General features: G+C 35.3%; 1 protein-coding gene across 2 annotated transcripts in view; it reads left to right on the forward strand.

The window, feature by feature from the left end:
• The window catches only part of SPRED1 (sprouty related EVH1 domain containing 1), a 61609-nt gene extending 41724 nt beyond the window's left edge, over nt 1–19885 (forward strand). For both annotated transcript variants that reach the window (XM_075030379.1, XM_075030380.1), the window contains exons 3-6: nt 2628–2796; nt 4111–4160; nt 12670–12828; nt 17714–19885. In XM_075030379.1, coding sequence (XP_074886480.1) covers nt 2628–2796; nt 4111–4160; nt 12670–12828; nt 17714–18373 — 1038 coding nt within the window. In that variant the 3' untranslated portion in view covers nt 18374–19885. The remainder of the gene's footprint in view (nt 1–2627; nt 2797–4110; nt 4161–12669; nt 12829–17713) is intronic.
• Nucleotides 19886–20212: the final 327 nt, after the last annotated feature.

A 20212-nucleotide genomic window follows, 5' to 3' on the forward strand; every position in this document is an offset into this window, starting at 1 on the left:
GTGCAGTAAAAAATTATTGGAGTTGCGGATATTTGAAGACTTGAAAAAAATACCTGTCTTGCTAAAAGCTTGGTTTCATTTCCAGGCTTTGGAGATATGTGTATTAGGATACCTTCTCCCCAGTCCCAATGGTAGTTTGCATGCTTCAGCATAAAGAAGCCTTTGACAGCATTATGTTTAACAGGGAAAAAATACGTTGTTGCTACAAAGCATCAGAGTGTTTTGGGGAGAAAAAAAATATGCTTTAGCAGAAGGTTGGTATGTTTTTTATTTGGTTTGGGTTTTTAGTATTTCTGGATGCAACAAAAACTATTGAAGGCTGGATGTTTATAGATTTGTGTCCCACTGCTACTTCTGACTTACAGGTTTTGAGTTTTCTCTCAAGTGGGGCAGACAGGGTCTCACCTATATGGATTCTTATGTCTGATAACACGTACAATTTTGATGCAACTAATTTTTCCCCTTTCAATGCCCTTAACCACTTACATCTACTCTGTTAACTGGTCTGTTTCCATACAGTTTTAGATCTTAAAAATCAGTGTCGTCCTGTCAAATTTGTTGTTTCCTTAAAAGTCAAGCTGAAAACAATTAAGGTGTTGGCGAGGATGTTTGCTTGTTTGTTAATGATTGCTTGTCTTATAAAATGTTGTGAGGGTTGGAAGTGGGGGCCAGGTTGTAGTAGTGTTGCTTTTTGGGTTGGGGGGGTTGGTTTGGGGGTTTTCTGGTTTGGTTTGGATTTCTTTGAAAATCATAGCTTCTACTCAGTGAAGTTTTAATGCAGTAGTTTAACTCCAGTGGTACCATCTTTTAAAAAGATTTGTCATCCAGGTATGAATTTTCAGTATAACATAATCTGGATTAACCCCTTTGGGAGCAGGTGTTCATTGAGATGCTATGAAATCGGTCTTGCAGAACTTCTTGTTGATGTTTTGGGTGAAACTGCACGCAAAATATAGTGTGAAAATAGTTGGTGTTTAATATAGTAGAGATCCCCCAAAAGTGCTCACACACCTAGAAAATGCAGTGATGTGAGAAATCTTCATTTTTAACTCCGCTTTTTTAGGAGGAAGCAAGTTTAAAATCATCAAAAGGAACAAAGAACAATCATTTAATACACCTTAGAACTGCAGAATTAAACTTTTTTTTTTCTGCTGCAGCACCTTTTCCTGCACACATACAGCAAACAGTTAGATTCCCTCCTATGCTTTCTTGCAGGCAGTTGTACCTACATATTGTTGACCATTTAGGGAATTCAGAGTGGAGTAACAAAAATTATTTTAATGCTGAAAGAGTTCGTATGTGCAGAAAGAATGTCATCCTTCTAGAGACAGAGCTAAAAGGCAGTAAAACTTGAGAAAAGATGATCAGTGGTGAGGTGTAGGATAGGGGGAATAAATAATGAAGAGCAGGAGAAAAAAACCTATTTGGCTATGTAATAATTAGACAAGCAAAGGAGAGGAAGAACACAAAGGATATTTAAAAATAATCCAAGTACAGACTTTTTTTTTAAAATTTGGAGATTTTTCTCAGTTATATTTATAATTAACCTCATTTTTCCACATGCTGTAAGAAATTTTGTGGTTTTCTCTCAAGAAGCTGCATATGTAACAAAATTAAAAATGAAAATTCTGAAAATACATTAATGCTGAAATGACAAAATATTAAAATTCCACATTCACCTCTCAGTGTAGGTTTTTAGAGTCTAGTAGTAATACAGAGATACAGGTTGTCTTGCTGTGCATTTTATTATACCTAGTGCTACAGGAGCAGATTGGTGCATGTCCCCCCGTACTTTCTTGTTCACCCTGGAATTTTTAATCAAGAAACATTCAATGTCACAATGTTGCATAAAAATAATTTTTGCAGGTAAATTAAATATGCAAATATATTTTAAAAACCAACCAGTTTAAAGTGGGAAAATGATGTGAAGACTGCAACTTTACTTCATAACTGAATGTGCATGTATACCTGTAATGGTTTTGTAGCCAAATAATTCTGTTAATAGTTCCTAATTACTGTTTTCATTATAGTTGAACATGAGCCATAAATATATTTGTGTCTAGGTATAGGCAGTAATACATTCAAAAATATTTTAGTTTTGATTAATTTCAGATTTTAAAACAATTTTCCTGTATTATTTTCTCTTCTCTAGTAGCTTTTCTGCGAGAAAACTGATATGGCCTGAAAGCAGCATGAAGTTAGTCTAGTGCTCAAAAATTTTATAGAATAAGTATACAAACAAAATTCCCAGTGATACAGTAATACTTGATATCAGCACAGTAATGGTTTTCTGGTGTGCAGCCTATTTAATTTGCTGAACATGTAGCAAGCCTGTACTGACAGAAGTGCTTGCTGCAGGTATGAGATACTTTTAAGGCTGGGAAAATTCACTTGGTATACAAATAGTGTCCTTAACCTGTAACACCTTTCAGCAACTGTTAGTGAATAATTTGGCCATAATGGAAATGAAGTTAAAAATACATCCTTGTATCAGGAAGAAATTTAAACAGAGACTTTAATCTGCTCTTATGATGTATGTTTTCAGGTAATTCATGAAGACTACATTTTGTTCTCAAATTTGATATATTGGTCAGTGATATCTTTTCCTCCTGTCTTCTTTCTGGAAGGTGGTCTTGGAATGCACATTAAAGAAGGACCTAGTTTACAACAAAGTTACTCCTACTTTTTACCACTGGAAGATTGATGACAAAAAGTTTGGCCTCACATTTCAGAGTCCTGCTGATGCAAGAGCATTTGACAGAGGTATTCGGAGAGCAGTAGAGGATATTTCTCAAGGTATGTATTTCAGATGAAAGGGTTGGGGGGGAGGGGGGCTTAAGTGTTTAGTAAATGAGATAAGTCAAAGCAATTTGCATAACATCAGTGCTGACAGTATTTAAGGATGTGGATTGATCTATAGCATATTGAGATTTTAACAGTTCTTAAATAGTATTTCTGACGTTTCTAAAGTGCCGTTCATCCAAGTGTCTTAAATTGTTTCACAAACACTAATAAGGTAATTCCATGAAACGTTCCTACATAATAAAGCATTGCCTCTGGTTTTTTAGAGGTGAAAAAATGGAGGAAGCTGGAGTGTTCTACTGTCTTTCTTGAAACTTCTTCTCAGAAGCTTGTTACAGCTTCTGTATTCTTAGAGCATAACCTATGAAGTTGAATGATTTGAGACCCATTGAGTTCTCTTTTTATCTGCACATACTTTCAGTTAATAGTTTTATTTGTTTAGTAACAGCTGACACAGAGTAGTTCTGAGGACAGGTTTATATGGGACAGTAGAATTTACTTTAATAGTAATATGGCTGACTGGTTCCAGACCTCATGGAAACTAGTGAGCAAACTGAAGAAGATCACCAAGCCTCGATTCTGAGCTGAAAATATGATAAATGTATTGCTGGATGGGGAGAGGGAGGGAGGGAAGAGAACAGGTATCTATTGAATGGAAAGAACATATCTTTCAGGCTTGTAAGAAGTAACTCAAAGGGAGAAATTCAAACAAAGTATTCTGTGCTGTGATGTGCTGTAAATTCAGGGATTTAATGTGTGTTATCGTATTAGCAAAGGGAGAAACATGTTTCTGAAGGGAAATGCTTTTTGACATACTAAATGACTTCTTTTGAATTGTGCTGATATCATCCATATCCCTGCAAGAGAAATAATTAGAGAACATATGAGTCCTTTTCTCTCTTAGGGTCTCACAGTTCCAATTTCTGCTGATTTATAGCAAAATACAGCACAGCATGCATTCATGCCAACTGAATGTATTCTGCCTTTAATTTTCAAAATGCTGCATTAACAAGAATATACCCCCTTGCTTCTGACTTCTGATGGCACTTTGAAAATGTTGTTAGAAGGAAGGTGTGAACAAGAGAGAAGAGTGTGGTTAGGAATACTCAGTATACAAAATATAGAATGTAGAAATGAATGGTACTTATTAAAATCAACCTGAAATACAGTAATCTACTGGTTAAAAAAGTAAACAAGCATACTCATCATAGCTGGATATTGAAGGATGGTGTGGACTACGGGAAGCAGTAAACTGTAAATAAAATGAAAATAAGCTTGTCTATTTTGGTTTTTTTACTTTTTCTGTAGGTTATCCACCCTCCCAAAATGATGTTGAAGTGGCAGAAGACTGCTTTCAAGTGAGTATTTAAATTTTTAAATTAATTGTGCAGTTATTTGCTGAAGAAATTCACTGAACAATTGTTGTTTTCATTAGTGAGAATAAGCAAAATAAGAGCAATAGCAAATTTCAGTTTAATGAAATAAGTTCCAGAACAGTTATCTAGAAGACTTAAAATATTGTCTGTCCTAAACTAAGTAGTCAATATTTAATCAATAGGATGATTAACCATCCTGAGTTTAATTTTTAAGTTTACAGTGTCTGTTCTAGGTTATGTGTCCTCTTTGAACTCATGGGAACATGAAATATTCTTCTGGGGGAAAAAAAATAGAGGGGTCAGGAGTAGTCGTCTTTTACACGCACATCCTATTTGTTTTCCTAGATTTCACGCTGCAGTGAATAGACACTACTAACATTGTATGGTTCGAATTGAAAAGATGCTGACATAACAGTTAAAAGAATCTAGCCCAAACAAGGGTGGAAGTTCAGATCATTTTTAAAAACCCACTGAAGATAAAGCAGTCACTTGCTGAGGTTCAAATTTTTACTGATCCTTATTTGCACCATTCAACTTCTATAGGTCATAATGGCATAAGAGGTAAAAACTTATCTTCTACTATGCTTCAGAGTTATAATGCTTTACACAAATACCATATCAAGTACTGTAACACTGATGTGTAGCACTATGTGGTAATATCCAAGAATCCATGTAATTAAAAAGCTAGTATAAACAAATATTATGGATACATACATACAGTAAATAGCTGTAATATAACTGAGTAAAAACCTACTTGTGTCTATGTGTGCTTGTCATCTCTTCTTTCCTATTTACAGTTTCAGGGAAAGTCTTGGCTTTATTCACGCACACGTTCAGTTTTCAGAGTGCAGATATTTAAATAATATGAAGCTGGTATAGAAACAAGTTGACTCAGGGGTCTTAGTGACTATTCAGAAAACTGATAGTATTCCTAAGTGGTTTCTTGAGGGAAAGAGTTTTGTCATTTGTGCAGTATTAACTTCTTTATCAGTGTAGATAGATGCAGTGTAGAACCTCTGCAACACAAAATCAAGAAAATTAGCAGCCTACTTTGAAGATATGTGTAAGAATAAAATTATGATAGGAGTCCGAGAGTCAAGTATTTAGAAAGGATACTGCAATGCAGTGGCAATGCAGAAGAGTCTCTTGATTTCCTTCCATTTTATGGTAGAAAAAATGTATCTCTGTATAAGTGTTGGCTGTGTAACCACCTGTTGTTCTTTATTTGCAGTGCTTTATTTTAAGGCACTTTAAAGTAAAATTGCTATAAATATTAGATATTTTGAATTTAAAATAGGAATGAGATTTTGACAGGGTGGAGGAAATGTGTGCCAAAGTTAATGCAATCCTTAATCAGCTTTTAAAAGACTTGTTTAAACATGCTTTGTTGCAAGTATTAATAATTGAGCAATTTCTACAGGCCTAATGAGATTAAAGGAAACTAATTAGCTCTTGATTATGCTGCTTAGTTATTAGGTTTCTATATAAGGATGCCAAAATTGAAGCAAATATCTGTGATTCTTTATATTTACAAAATTTGTTATTGGAAAAGTGGAGAAAAGTGTATTTACATCATCTATTCTATATAGATGTAAATATAGATATTTAGATATGTAAATAGATGGTGTAGATTTACTTTTTATATATTTTTTTAAAAAAACATATCTTTTTAAAAGTATCTATATATAACTTACAGGTACAAACAATCCTGTTTGGTGCAAACTGCTGCTAGAATTATTCATTACATTCCAGACAGGAAGGCATATTTCATTACTTCACCACAACATACGTTGCTTAATTGTGGATTTGTGCTGTGGATAGATGGCAAGAATTACCTGTTTTCTAGAGGCAGAAAAGCTAGCCAATATTTCTTACCATATCTCTGCATACCAGAGTAAAATAAATGATACTAGACTTGCCTATCGATAACAATGCCAGAAGGGCGGGGAGATGCAGAAAAGGCTGAACCCACCCTGGTTTAGCTATGCTTCATCTAAATCAGGTTTATGTATCAATAACGAAACAATAATTGCAGCATTACGAATGTCAGTGTAGAAAGGCTAGAGCATTTTAGTTACAGGCACTAGGTCTAGTCACCACAAATATCTTGGAAATACCAAATAGTGCACATTCTCCTCCAAGTCATTAATTCCTTCCCCCTTCCAAGATTGATACTGTTCAAAGTGGAACTTGATACCCCAGGGTTTTTTTAACTTGAAAGACTGCTAAGACCATTTTGTTTAAAGGTATCATATTATGTGTTACGTATTTGAAGAGTCATGTTGACTCGTCCCCCCACTTCTTCCCACCCCACTATAGTTTAAAAGGCCTAATGATTTTTTTTTTTCCCCCTGTTTATTCTATAAGCTGTTTTCCCAAGACTCTAGTAATACTTTTTAGTAAGTTTTGGAGTGTATCTATGCAAGGGCATTTTAGAGTGTGGATACAATGTTATAGCAGGTTGACACTTGGATATGAGGGCAATGGGATGTTTGGTGTTTCATCAGAACAATCTTCCAGAATTGTAATTTGTAACCTTTAAGGAATGAAGTACAAAAGATCAAGCAGTGGAGCTCCTCCATTTAATTAAAAATATTAAGTAGTCATAAGTTGCTTGTAAAATAGCAGAATATCAAAAAGAGAAAAGGGTTAGTTCACACTTACTTTTCAGAGCATGTTTGTTAAATACACTTAGATATTTTTTTTCTATACCCTGTAGTAACTATCATGTGTATTGGTATTCTTCGGTTTCATTTCTTTCTTAGTTAGTATTGTAGGTAAAGTCCCCAGGATGTCATCATCCAACGTATATTGGAAAATGCTAATTTTAATAGGTCTTTTGTCAGTTACATCGTCTGCTGTCAAGGTGTTTTGCCTCTGCTGTTGTAGTCATCTTACACAGCAGGAATCCTATATTTAGTGCCTATTTGAAGTATGAATGTAGTATGTAGTTTGTACATAAATTTCATTAACAGTGTTTTTTTAAAAAGTGAAGGTAATTAGTGATGAAGAAAGCAAAACATGCTTCATAAGTTATTTTACTGGCTGGTTATATTTGGTACTACAGAGAGCAAATGAAATGATGCGAATAAGATCAAAACACACAGCCTTCTGATCTAGTCGGTGGGACTGCTGTTAAGCCTCAATGCCTACTTGTAATGAGTATTGTATCACATTTTATAGATGTAGCAAGCAGAAACAGGGGTTGTGCAAAACTTGTACATGCAACTCTTAAATGCAAATCCAAAACCTGAACTCTTCTCTTGTGCTTTCTAGGCTAGCATTTTGCATGCTATATTGTATCTTGGGTCACTAGATTTTTTTTAATATTCTTTAAATGAAATCTCACAGAGAAAGCATTCTTCTTACTGAAGATCAAATTTATCATTTTAAGAAGACATAGTTTCATTATAGCTTTTTTAGATGCTCTGTTGTTCACAAATAATGTTAAAATCTTAGTATTAAAAAAATACCATCAGTTAAGGGTGTTCATACTTGCTTATTATGGTTGCTTAAATGATTACAATTACTATTAGTTGTTTAATGAACACTTTATATGCAAATTGTTTATATCATTAAATAAGCCTTAGTCCTACTAAATTAATTTCAAATAGAAATACACAAAGGAGTTAATGCAGAGCTATCTGACTTCCTGTAATGTTTGCAAATGGATCCTGGGAATGTATATATACTTACAGATATATTCATTAGGAATTTGTTTTGGTAGGAGGTTTGGATTTTTTGGTATAAAACCAGGCATTTTGAATGCAGTAGACAAGCAACTTGTTTAAGTCTGTTTGTTTGTGCAAAGATTAGCTCAGATTCTTTTCTTCTACCAAATATAAACTTCTTGCTCTAACTTGCTTAACTGAAAAAATGTAAAAATCAGAATTCTTTTTTTTTCTTAGAAATAAATCTTAACTAAATGAAATCTAGAGCTCATGCATTTAAAAGTATCTTTATGTGGGTTTTGGATACTGAAATGTGTAAGTCTTGCTTTTGAGAACTGAAGAGTAGAGCAGTTGAGTCTTAATTTCTTTCAGGTTTTGTTGATTCAGCCATACTGGTGTTATTTGTAGGCTACCAACACATTTTAACAGTTTTGAAGTAATAGGAAATTGAGCACTTACGCTTTTGAGTTTCTTACTACTGTCAGAAGATAACTGTAGACTGATAAATTACAAGCAATAAAAAAAAAAAAGTTTGGCTTATCCCTTCAGAAATAGGTACATTGGGCTTTTTGTCAATATGAAGGGGAAAAGGCCCGCAACTTATATGCATCTTAAGTGGTTTTGGTGCAGGCAGACATAAATGGTTAATGTGCCTCTTCGCAAATACCCTATTCGGTGACCTCTTTCTAAATGCACTATTTAGTGACCATTCAATTTATTTTGTCTGTAACAAAAGGTTTGCAGAAGTTTTATTTTACAAAAATAACTTGACATTATGACTTGTAAGGAAATGTGAAATAATTTACCCTTGACACTGTATTGTTTTGCTGGAGAAGAAAATACTACATGATGAAACACTGAAAATTAGCAATATTTAGTGCACTTAATAAATTGGCTAGGTGTAGTTCCTAGAACTAGAAGTAATACTAGTTTATATTATCCATTTAAAATAAAACTAATAATGTATTGTGCTAAAATTATTTGGGTTTATTAAGCTTTTTTGTGGAGTAGTATTTAAAAACAGGAGGATTTTTTTTTTTCTCACCAGTATCCCTAACAGCTTTTTACATCTCCATCTCTCTTATTTCCTCAGAGTTATGCTTTGTGTTTTTGTTTATTAGTTGCTTCCTTGGAATCCCTAAAAACCTCTAGTATGCTTTATATATTCAGATAGAACAGTCTCGGAAGAAAAAGGCATGTCAAATGCCTTGGTTTTTTACTTTAAACTGTACAAAACATTCAGAGTAATCTAGGTAATATTTCAGTCCATGTCAGAGATACTTACCTGATTATAATAGAGTTTCTTTGCCAAATATGAAAATAGTTGCTCCATCAAGTCTTAGAAATAGCAAAAGCAAAAGGAAGTTATTCAAATGTTTTTGAAACCTGTATCATTTATTCACAATTTAAAAATTAAGGAAAAAGAACATTTAAACTCTTCTTGTGTTGGTTAGCATCAAACAGCAGATTTTTAGGCCTCATGGGAGGTAAATAAAGAACTGGGATGCAACGGAAATGTGGTGTCTCATCCATCCTTCTGTGTAATCATTAAACTTACTTAGAGCAGAACATTTTTAACAATGTTTGCAGAACAATGTTGAATTCTCTCCCAGACTTAACTCTGGCAAACTGGGAGAAGTAAGGAGAGAAAATTCGAAGAAGAGAAGCTCAGTCTGGTTTTCATTTTCTCTACAGCTGTCATCTGGCTTTGAATTCTGCTGGAGAGCTACAGCTGGAGTCATTTTATTGCTTTACCCAGCATCCTTTTGCCTGCGCGCACAGAAATGTTTTAGTAGTCTTGGAAAAAAAATCAGAGTATCTCTTAGCAACCATAGGACAGTAATTATTATACCAGCAGCTGGGAGCAAACCAGATTTCCGTTGTGCATTAAAAACTGGCGTAGGTTACTTTACAGATGATACTGAATAACCTATGCCAGTACTGTACTTTGCAGGCTGTGGTTAAAGGATATTGAATGTGGGCGGTGTAATTGCTTTGGACAGTAGAAAAGGGGAATGTGTGCATCTGTGTTTGTGTGTAATATTCTGTATATTTAATATACCAAGCTCAGTTCTTGTGGAAAACTTTACATGTTTGCTTTTTACTTAAATGCATTTTCAATACAATAGCATTTTTGTTTCTAGAGCCTCTCCCATCAGGTTGTCAGCATTTCCATTCTAAATGTGGGGTTTCAGGTGTTTATGACCTTGTCATAAAACGTCACATTTGGAGCAGGAAATGTCATCCAAAGAAAGCCTTTTTGATCCTAATAAGTGTGGTTTGGCTGCATCAAAACTATCAGTTTAATTAAATATACAGAGTTCAGGTTATTCATCTGGCATTTCTGTAGTTCTGCATAGTGAATATTTATAAGCTAAATAAAATCATAACTGACCTGATCACTTTTCATTTTTCATAAATACCAGAAGTTAGACTGTGTCCACTTACCTGTACTATCTAGATTGGTAGGCTGAGCGTTGTGGTTTCCGAACAGCTGTCTCGTGAGTTCTTGCCTTACAAAGGTCAGATGCCTTTCTCTGTGTCCTGCCACCCCAAAATTTGTTCTTGAAGTCAATTAGCTTGATATAAAAGCATTCCTTTATAATTGCTGCGTATAGGGCACAAAGGCTTGCTTGAAGATTAAGGATTGTATTTCATACATCAGTGTCTGGCACTGCTAGTTAGCACTGTAATAGATGATCGGTGCCTGTATCCTTTATTAGATGGAGCCCTTCTTGACTGCCAAGGGGAGCATGTGTGTCTGTGTGAGCACGTGCATGTGTCAGTTTTGCTCTATAGTGTAGGTAGTTTATTTCTGAAGAAAAAAGGTGTGAATCACCTGCAGGGACAGGAAATAATGCAGGCTGTTGCAGATCTTACCCAGGGATAAAGACTGGCTTGTGGGTAGTATGTGTTTTTTCCCTGGGAGGGAAGGAGTAGTAGTTTTTGCAGCTCTCATCCTTCTCCCTAGACCACTCAAATTGGTAATATCTGGGGGGGTAGAGGAGTTAGTGCTTATCACTGCGGTTTCTGTAAAATGGCCTTTAGCTGTTAAGTGTGTTCCTAACTTAAATAGTTTCTGCTTGTAAGCATTTACAACATTGCTCAAACCAAAAATAGTTGTAGACATTTCTTCCTCATTCTGAATGCAGCTCTCCTGTGGTTTGAACCAGTGTTTTGGAAGCTTTTTATGTCATTGGGCAATGTACCTGCAGGAGTACCTCCTGCTAGGAAGATATTTGATATTGCACTAATATTTTATGCTTTTTGCTCTTAAAATAAGTATACATCCATGAAATCTAACTCTTGCCAGTCATTTCAACATTGCTTTTGTACTCCTTTCCCAAAAGTGTTTGACCAGAAAATGTAATTTTGACAACAGGGTCGATTGCTTAGTGGTGTTGTCATGCTCAAGGATCTGCAAAAAGTACTTCTTTCTGGAGTTTTGCCTGTGTTCAAAATTTTTCAGTGGAACTTTCACCTGATGGAGCTATTGTCTTTCATGGGGTATATGCTCTCTAGTATTAATTAAAGCTGATCATTAATTAATTTCTGATTTTAATGTTTTTCCACTCAGAGTCCTTCTGAACAATATATAAATTCTTAGTGGCGTGATGATTTTCTTTCTCCTAAAGATCAGCTACAGAACAGCTGCTTCCACTTTATCTAGAAGCCTTCAAACTTGATACATTAGGCTTTTATGTACATGAGGTGCTAATGTAATCACAGAATAAGTTCCTTAAATATTTTGATAAATGAAAACTAACGATTCGGTGTTAGTACTTAACCTGCCAAAACTTCAGGTTTGCCTCTGCCTCAGTAGTTTCCTGCAGTATTTTTATTTTTTCCTCCTTAATGTTTTCTTGATATATACAAATCCTTACAATAAAGCTGAAACATTTTCATTGACGGAAGTTGGATGATGCCAGAATTTTCTCAGTGCTATCAGATGATGACAGCCAGTTAACTTTACAGCGTGTCTCAATACAAACAAAACATTGTACAGTACATTTTTGGCAGCCCAATGGGATTTGTATCAATATGCTCTACTGTATCCTAAGTATATCCCAGTCAGTTAAGCTTAAAGAATGAGAACTGTTTGGTTTTTCTATTCTTTTCAGAAATTGGATCATCTGACAAGCCAATATTCCACCCAAACATACTTCCTCTTCCTTATTCTGAGTGGCACACATCCTGTAGATATCTCATGATATGTTGCCACATAGTCTCATTTTTGTATCATTGCCTGATACAACCTTAATTTCAAAAAGACAGTCATTAGTTGTTCAATACACGCTTGCTGTAATTAGATATTTTAATTGAGCCAGTATATGTTAAAACTGACTTTTTGTTTCTTTCTAGCTGATCTTGCTTTTAATTTTTTAAAAGGTCTGACTAGCTTTTGCCTCAGAATTTTTTTTTCCTCCAATTGGATATTTGTAAATACTGGCAGCCTTGTGGGTAGTTAGAGTAAGCATAATCTTGGAGACTGGTCTAATCTCTGCTTCCTTAAAGTAAGTTCCTCAGGATGATTTGGCAACTGGGTTACAAAGGCACGTATCTCTAATGCCCAAGTTGTGTATGGTCTGCAGAGAAGGAACTCTTATTTTCCAAGGGTGACTCATAGTAAAGAAAATACTTGCCTACTTACAAGTACTTGAAAAATGTGTGTTTAAAAATACTTGTGTTTATAGATGCCTCTAACACGTTATGTAGAATATGAATGCATTTATGTATGAATTTGGTGGTTTTGCTGTGGTTTTTGTGTGGGTTCTGTGTAAATGCAAAATCATTTCAAGGGCGTTCTTTATGTATTCTAGACTACTCAAGAAAATACATCAGGTTCATTAATGAAAGATCACCTTTTCCAACACGAAACTGTAGTAACCAGTGAACCTTACAACAGTGCAAATTTAAGGCCTTCAGCATTTGAGGATTTCAACACCAGGAGAGCTTGTTTTCCTAGCCAACCTAACCAGGTAAGACTATCAACAAGTGAAGCGGTTCTTACTTTGCTTGCTGCATTAATGGCATAGTATGTAGTTTCTGACAAGAAAGCACCTTCATTCTAAGTCCCTGTATGTAGCATTATACTCTCAGCTTCTTGAAATGATCAATATAATCTTTGCAGCTGAAATATTACAGCATTATTATGGCAGAGGTAAAGCTTTGTGAAGTTACTTACCTACGCTTGTAGTGCAGCAGACTACGTTAATAAATCTTTTACTTTCTTTGAAGTCAGATTTCTGTATTACAGACTTCTGTATCTGCAGCCTTGAAAAGCTGTTTAAATTTGTACAGAAAATGCTAACTGGCCATGAGCTCAATCTTGGTTACACGTATACTAATACTGGTTTCATTAGAAATACTGAAAAGTATCTTTAAAATGGATATCCTGGGTGCATTACACAGTGGGGCACTTTTGCTAAATACTTTCAGTGAAACATTGTTTATGAATTCTAACTGCCTATTTAAACTAAAATACTCTATTTTGGTACAGAAAGGAAAACAATATATCAGTTATGCATGAAAAGTAATAAGCTATTGGTAAGCAGATTCTTAGAAGAAAAAAACACTAACATGAGGAAGGCTCATGTACAGACATTTTTTAAAAGAGGTCATATTTATACAACATTAGATTGGAATGAAAATGTTACAGATTTTCCTTTAACAGTATACATTTTGCTTTTTTCTAAGCCTCAAACTGACAGGTTTTGTAGACTGTAGAGGTAGACTTAATAGTGAGTTGGGTAATAATTAATTTGAAGGTCTTATGCTTAGAAGCAAACACATGGGAAGTTTTTTAGAATAAGCTTAATAACAGAAGTCAAAACAGAATGAAGTTCAAGTAGCTGTGAACACTTCATCAGAAAATATTTCTGCTCTTTGAAATAAAGCTTTTTAATACCCTTGGTCATTCTTGGAAAGAAAGATAGGATTGTATTAAAGTCTTGTATCAGCTGTTTTCTAAATGCTTTATTGGGCAAAAGAAGCAAACAGTGTTATCTGGAGAACTGACTAAAGAGTTTGAAACTATTAACTTCTGATTTTTAATCATTGATCTGCTCCAATTATCTCTTTGTATAAATCACCTCATATTTTTGTTTGTTCTGTTCATCAAGAGGTACATAGTTTCCCCTCTTTCCATTTACTTGCGAAGAGAATTTTAAAATTTCTTAGAATAGAATAGATGGGTGATTAGGTTATTGCAGCTAATGCTTAACAGCTATAGTAATCAGCGATGTATGTGCTGTTAGTCTTCACTGAGTTGTAAAGTGCAGTAGTCTAAAGTACCTGTGTGTTTTAAGAGCACATATAGAGTTGGCTACTGAGAAAATGATAATTTAAGCTGTGGTATGCTGGGTAGTGCCTGTCTGATAGAAATTAAATAGGAATTTCTTTGAAATGACAATGCTAGAATTCAGTTCTTGTAGACTGAAGTTATGGGAGGCTCCATGGAAATTTTAGTAGATATTCTTTAAAATATTTTTCTCATATTGTAGCACCACCTGCATCCGACATTCCATGCTTTTTGCATGGTCCTGGGGTGCACACATTTAGAACATAGGCAAGTCAACAAAATCACACATTCAGTATGTGTGCACACTGCACTGTCTCTGCTGACCTCCATGCATGTGACCGTGTGGCACAGCAGATCTTGAGGTAAATGCCTGTTTTGTTTCGATTTTGTGTAAGTTTGAACACTCTTACTATGCTCGTAAGTTGAATAGCTCAAGAAGTACATGCTCTAAAGAAGTGATTAATGACAGTTCAAGTCTTTACCTGTAATACTTTGACTGTTACTAAAAATACCCAAGTCCCTCAGCTCTTCAGCTTCTGATACGCTGATGTGTGTTTAACTTTAAATTTAGTGTTTTGCGATGATATATTCAGCTGCTGGTGTCCTCATACTGTGGAGTTGCAAGCTGAGCAAAGTCAGATATATCTGTTTTGAGGAGAGACAGGGAAGGCTACAGTACCAAGCAAGTGTCCATGCCTTGTTTAAAGGTGCACCCCTTCAAGTAGGGTGTAATACTAGTGAGTTCAGTCGTGGCAACAAATATTTTCTGCCTAATATCCAGTTGGCTAATTATGTTCATAATGAGATACTCTGTGGAATTTCAGTTTGCTGTAATATTCTTCCACCCTTCCTGCCTCAGCTTTTACACAGAGACGGCACTTGTACTGAGTTGTAATTTTGAATGGCTAGAGGACTATGTGCATTATTCTCATTGAATTTTGCTGGTATTTGTACCTAACTGAGTCTGGATTGTGTATTGTTCTTAAGGTTTCATGTACCTCAGGCTTTCATGTAGGTCCCATTGAACACCCAATATGTAAGCACTTTATAAATAAAGCTTTTCCAACGTTTCTCCTGTTCACTTCTTTTTCAGCATTTCCCACTCGCTTTCTTAAAAAATGATTTCTTAATATCAGTTGCGTAAAGCATGTAATGCTGCCTTGTTGTAACATATCAGACCTTAAGCATTTTAGTAGGTGTTTGGCTGGGGACTTGAGAAAAAGAAACAAGTTCTATGTATGTGGTGTGTTCTGCTCAAACAAATAAAAAGCCTTTAAAGACTGAGGAGAGGTCAGATTTTACAGTTGTTAGTGATCTTTAATAGCTATTAGCTGTCTGGGGAATGGGAGGTTAAGGGTGAGTTTTTTGGTTTTGAGGTTTTTTTCCTTTTAAACAATGGGGGTTTATTTAATGTCTTAAATGCATGAGTAATATTCTGTGTGGACAGTGGGGTTAGGATCCTTTATGCCTGTAACATACGGAATTGTAATGACATTTTTGATGCTTTTTCCCTTAAATAAATTTATGCTGTTAACTGTTCAAAAAAGCCAATTAGCCATAGCTAGTAATTGGTGCTAAAACAATAGGCTCTTTCTGTTGTTTGAAAAAAGGATAGAGTTGAGAAGCACTCTGCTTTTCTAAGCAAAGGGGAGGCCTAACTGCTTGCTTTGGAGCCTGGGGAAGTATGGAAGAGCAGTGATGTTAGCTAAATAGGATATAACCTTTCTTCACCCTGTATCCTCGAGACCATGTGGAAGTCCAACTGTATGGCTTGGAGCCAAGAAAAAAAAATTACTCTTGTTAGCATACTCCAGCTGAAACTCCCAGGGCAAAGCAGCTCCAATTACAGTTCTGTACTTAAAATATATCACACAAGGATTATCAAGCAGGGAAGTGATGGTTAGAGCAGGCTACAGATATTCTTACATAATCAGAAGCTGGCATATTTTAAGAAGCTATTCCTTCCTCTTTCCCAGCTGCCTTTTCTCTTCCCTCCTCTGCCTCCTACTCCAAAACCAGGGCACGCAGACTTCAGTGTAGTAGGAGCATAGACACCTGCAAAGTGAACTAGAAGTGTGTTAAATTAAAAAGTCACCTTCAGTAGTTTGTTGTTACACACTGCAACAGATTAGGAATATGCAGTTCAACTGTTGTCCTAGACTATGGAATGATGACACATTAATTCTCACTAATGTGATCAGTGCTAACAAGGTAAACACTCTCAAAGCAATGATACTGATGCCAAAGATGCATTCCCAAATAATTCAAGATTCTGGAAAAATTTGTAAGGCTAATGGGTTAGGGTGTGAATTTTTTTTTTTTTTTTCAGTCTTTTCTGTGAGATGGTTTGCAGGCAGTGCATTTGACAGGAGAAGAAGGTGGAATTTGACTTGAAGCTAGCTTATATTCTTGCTCAGATTATAATAGGCCTACAGTGTAGGAAAATAACTGCCTGTCTGTAAAGCAGGAATACTGGGACATACCAAGACTTTTGCTTTTTTGCAGCACTATCTGCTAGTTTCGGGAGCTCCTTCCATACACAAGTCCTAAATTTTTATCCTGTCGTTATTTGCACCTTTTCTTGAAAGTCACTTGTAATGTGATTTCAGTAACATTTAGTGGCAGTCCAATATCTTACACTTTTATTTAAGGTATGCAGTATTTGAATTTGGATGATTCAAATTTGCCACCTTCAACAACTTTTTCATGCCCCCATGCCCTTTCATCATAAGGCAGAATAAACAAGAACTCCCTTATCTCTCTGGTGTTTGTTTTGTATGTGTTTAGCCCGTTCCTTCCTACTTTCCTTTTGAGGTAAAAGGTCTTTAATTATGGTCAGTTCATTACAAGTTGAGAATTTAAAAAGTACTTAGGTGTTTGCCTGCTGGTGTCCTAAACCGATTGATTTAAGTACTGTATATTAGCTAAGGGGAGATGCATTTAGCAGCCACTGTTATTGATTGATCATGCTACTGAATATTATTATTCATATGGCAAAATCCTTATCTAGAATACAGCTTTGAGAATAAGTAAGCAGTATTCAATACTCTTGTTGCAGAAGTGGAGGGAGTTTGAAAACTTAGAGCAGAAATAAAGGAAAGCTTCTCCTAGATAACACAAGTAACTCAAAGTGAATGTATCAGGGAGTTAATCCTGAAGCAGCGGATCATCACTGACGTGAAATCGGCAAGTTCGCTTAAGGCATAATTGATCTGTGGAATTAATTAGTTGCCACTGTAAGATGTTAAAACCTGAATTTTGAGCATAATTCAAAGAACAATATCAAGTTTTATGCAGATACCAAAACATCCAAAGCTCTTATGAGATACTAAAAAGTCAGGAAAGAATACTAAAGCTCATGGTCCTAACATCATGAAAAAGGCTCAATTATTGTGGAAAAGTCTGTAAATTGTACTAGTAAGAAAATAAGCTGAAATTTTTATCTTCAAGCAGCAAGGAAAAAAAAAATCCTGTTTTTAATTTTCTAATCGAAGTTTTACATTGTAGGTGGACAGAAATTTGGGACTTCACTGTAGTAAACTTACCTTGCTTTGCCATTTCAGGTCCCACTGAAGTCAAGCAGACATGTTAGTTTTCAGGATGAAGATGAAATCGTTAGAATAAACCCTCGTGACATTTTGATACGTCGTTATGCAGACTACAGGCATCCTGACATGTGGAAGAACGACCTGGAGAGGGATGATGGAGACTCAAATATACCATTTTCTAAATCAGACAGTAAAAAATCTGACTATTTATACCCGTGTGGGGATGGAACTAAGTTGAATTCCCTGAAGGACTCAAAGAGTTCTGTGGTATTTAAAACTCAGCCTTCCTCATCAAAATTTAAAAACTCAAAAAGAAGAAAAGAGGATGGTGAGCGTTCCCGCTGTATATACTGCCAGGAAAGGTTTAATCATGAAGATAATGGCAGAGGAAAATGTCAAGATGCGCCAGATCCTATTAAAAGATGTATCTACCAAGTTAGTTGCATGCTTTGCGCAGAGAGCATGCTGTATCACTGCATGTCAGACTCTGAAGGAGATTTCTCTGATCCTTGCTCGTGTGACACTAGTGATGACAAGTTCTGCTTACGCTGGTTAGCACTGGTGGCACTCTCATTCATTGCTCCATGTATGTGCTGCTACCTCCCCTTGAGAGCATGCCATCACTGTGGTGAGGTATGTGGGTGCTGTGGAGGAAAGCATAAAGCTGCGGGATGAATCAGTCTTGTGCCAAACAGAGCTGAAAAATCTTTGTTTCCAGGAAGCATCTAACTTGGATTTGTGGAAGCTTTTTGGCAAGCTGAAGGGAATCTTCTTTCATGTAAGAGATGCTTGATGTGGAGGAAGCAACAAGACTTGTCAGACCTTGGCATTTTACAAGTGCTAGCCATGCCTAACTATTTCCTTTGAGCGCGTGGCATTTGTTGCGAGTTGTGAAGGAGATTTTGCAGAGGAAAGCCTATTCTTATTATTGGCTATAAAATGAGTATATAAACTATGATTATACTAAAAGGGATTAACTTTTGCCACTTTGTACATTCATGGTTTAGGCGAGGGGGCTCTTTTAAAAGGATTAAAACTTACCTGAGGGGAAATCTTAACTAAAAGTGCACTAGCGACAGTTGATTTAAGATTAAGAAAAGTTAATACTCGGCAAATGAGAAATGAAACTGATTTTAAGTGCAACTAAATCACTTATTAATAGTTTTTTGGAAGCGACTTTATGTATAAATAACAAATGTTTATATTTAACTAAATGTGTAAGGTACGAATTATTACATGTTAAACTTTCCTTCCCTCTGATATAGTAGGTATGGACCATATCTACTGTCACATTCCATGGTAGTATTTTAAATATTTAATTAGTTAATTTAGTCGCATTTTTATTCCAGATGGACAAATTGATATTTTCAGTCCTGTTTCCCTTCAGCTACAGTTTGTGTTGAGTTGTATCCATACATTCTGATAATCCTAAAACCTTTAAAATATTAATTATTCTAGTCTTGAGTGACCAATATTTTTTTGTTAAGCACAGATGTAATTGTCTAAAATGTTCTTGTTAGAACATAACATTTATTTTTATATATAAATGACTTTGATTTCAACATAATAGCAAAAAGGAAGTTGTTTCTGTTGCTCAACCAGCAAGTTGTTTTCTTTTGGGGTGTCCTCCAAAAATACTTTATTGCATATTCAAATGTTCATTAAGCAAAAGGTACATTAAGGCAGTTGTAACAAATTGTCATCAGTGTTCTTGTTTATCCTTCTGTTAAACTAGGATCCTGTTCAGCTGTTTATCGAGTACTATGATTAAAACAAAAGATTAATAACAAAAGTGAAATTGTTTTCATTATTTTGAACTGCAACTTTTTCTTATTTGAACGGGCAAGAACAAAAGTACTGTGTGTTTTGTACAAAAACAACAACAAAAGACTTAGCTTGAGAAATAAATTACAGCCCAGGCAAAATTGGAGTGAACTTCTTAATTAAGGAAATTTGGAGGGAGGATGGGGGGAGGGAGTGAGAGAGAGAGAGTGTGTGTATGTATCTGTATGCGTGGTGGTATATTGTGTATGGTATTTGTTATGGCTTTGTACTTACTAAGTGTTTAACTTTCAGATAAGAATTAACTGATTAACCCATTGAGAATTTTTTAAAACATTACATGCTTTGCTCAGTTGTGAAGTAAGAAACATTTGCTTCTTATTAAAGATATGTAAAACACTAAAACCAGTCATAATTCATTAGCGAAGGTACCTATTTGATATCCTGGCTGGAGTGGGACAGGCTATCCTCAGTATACCCTTCTTATTAAACAAACAAAAAAACCTAATTGATTTTAAAAGATGCACATGACTTACTTTTCTCACTTCCTATGCATTTCTTCAGTATATTTTTGTGTAATTTTTCTTTCTGCATGTATCGGTGCCCTTAATTTTCCTTTGTAGCCCAGAAGTAAAATGAGCAAATGTATATAACATTATGTGTCTGTAAAATACTTTTTAAATGAAAACATTTATATTTATATTATGGCTTGAATTGACCACCTTGTGTACA

The sequence above is a fragment of the Buteo buteo genome, chromosome 6 (assembly GCF_964188355.1).
Source record: "Buteo buteo chromosome 6, bButBut1.hap1.1, whole genome shotgun sequence".
In the NCBI taxonomy this organism is placed as follows: Eukaryota; Metazoa; Chordata; class Aves; order Accipitriformes; family Accipitridae; genus Buteo; species Buteo buteo.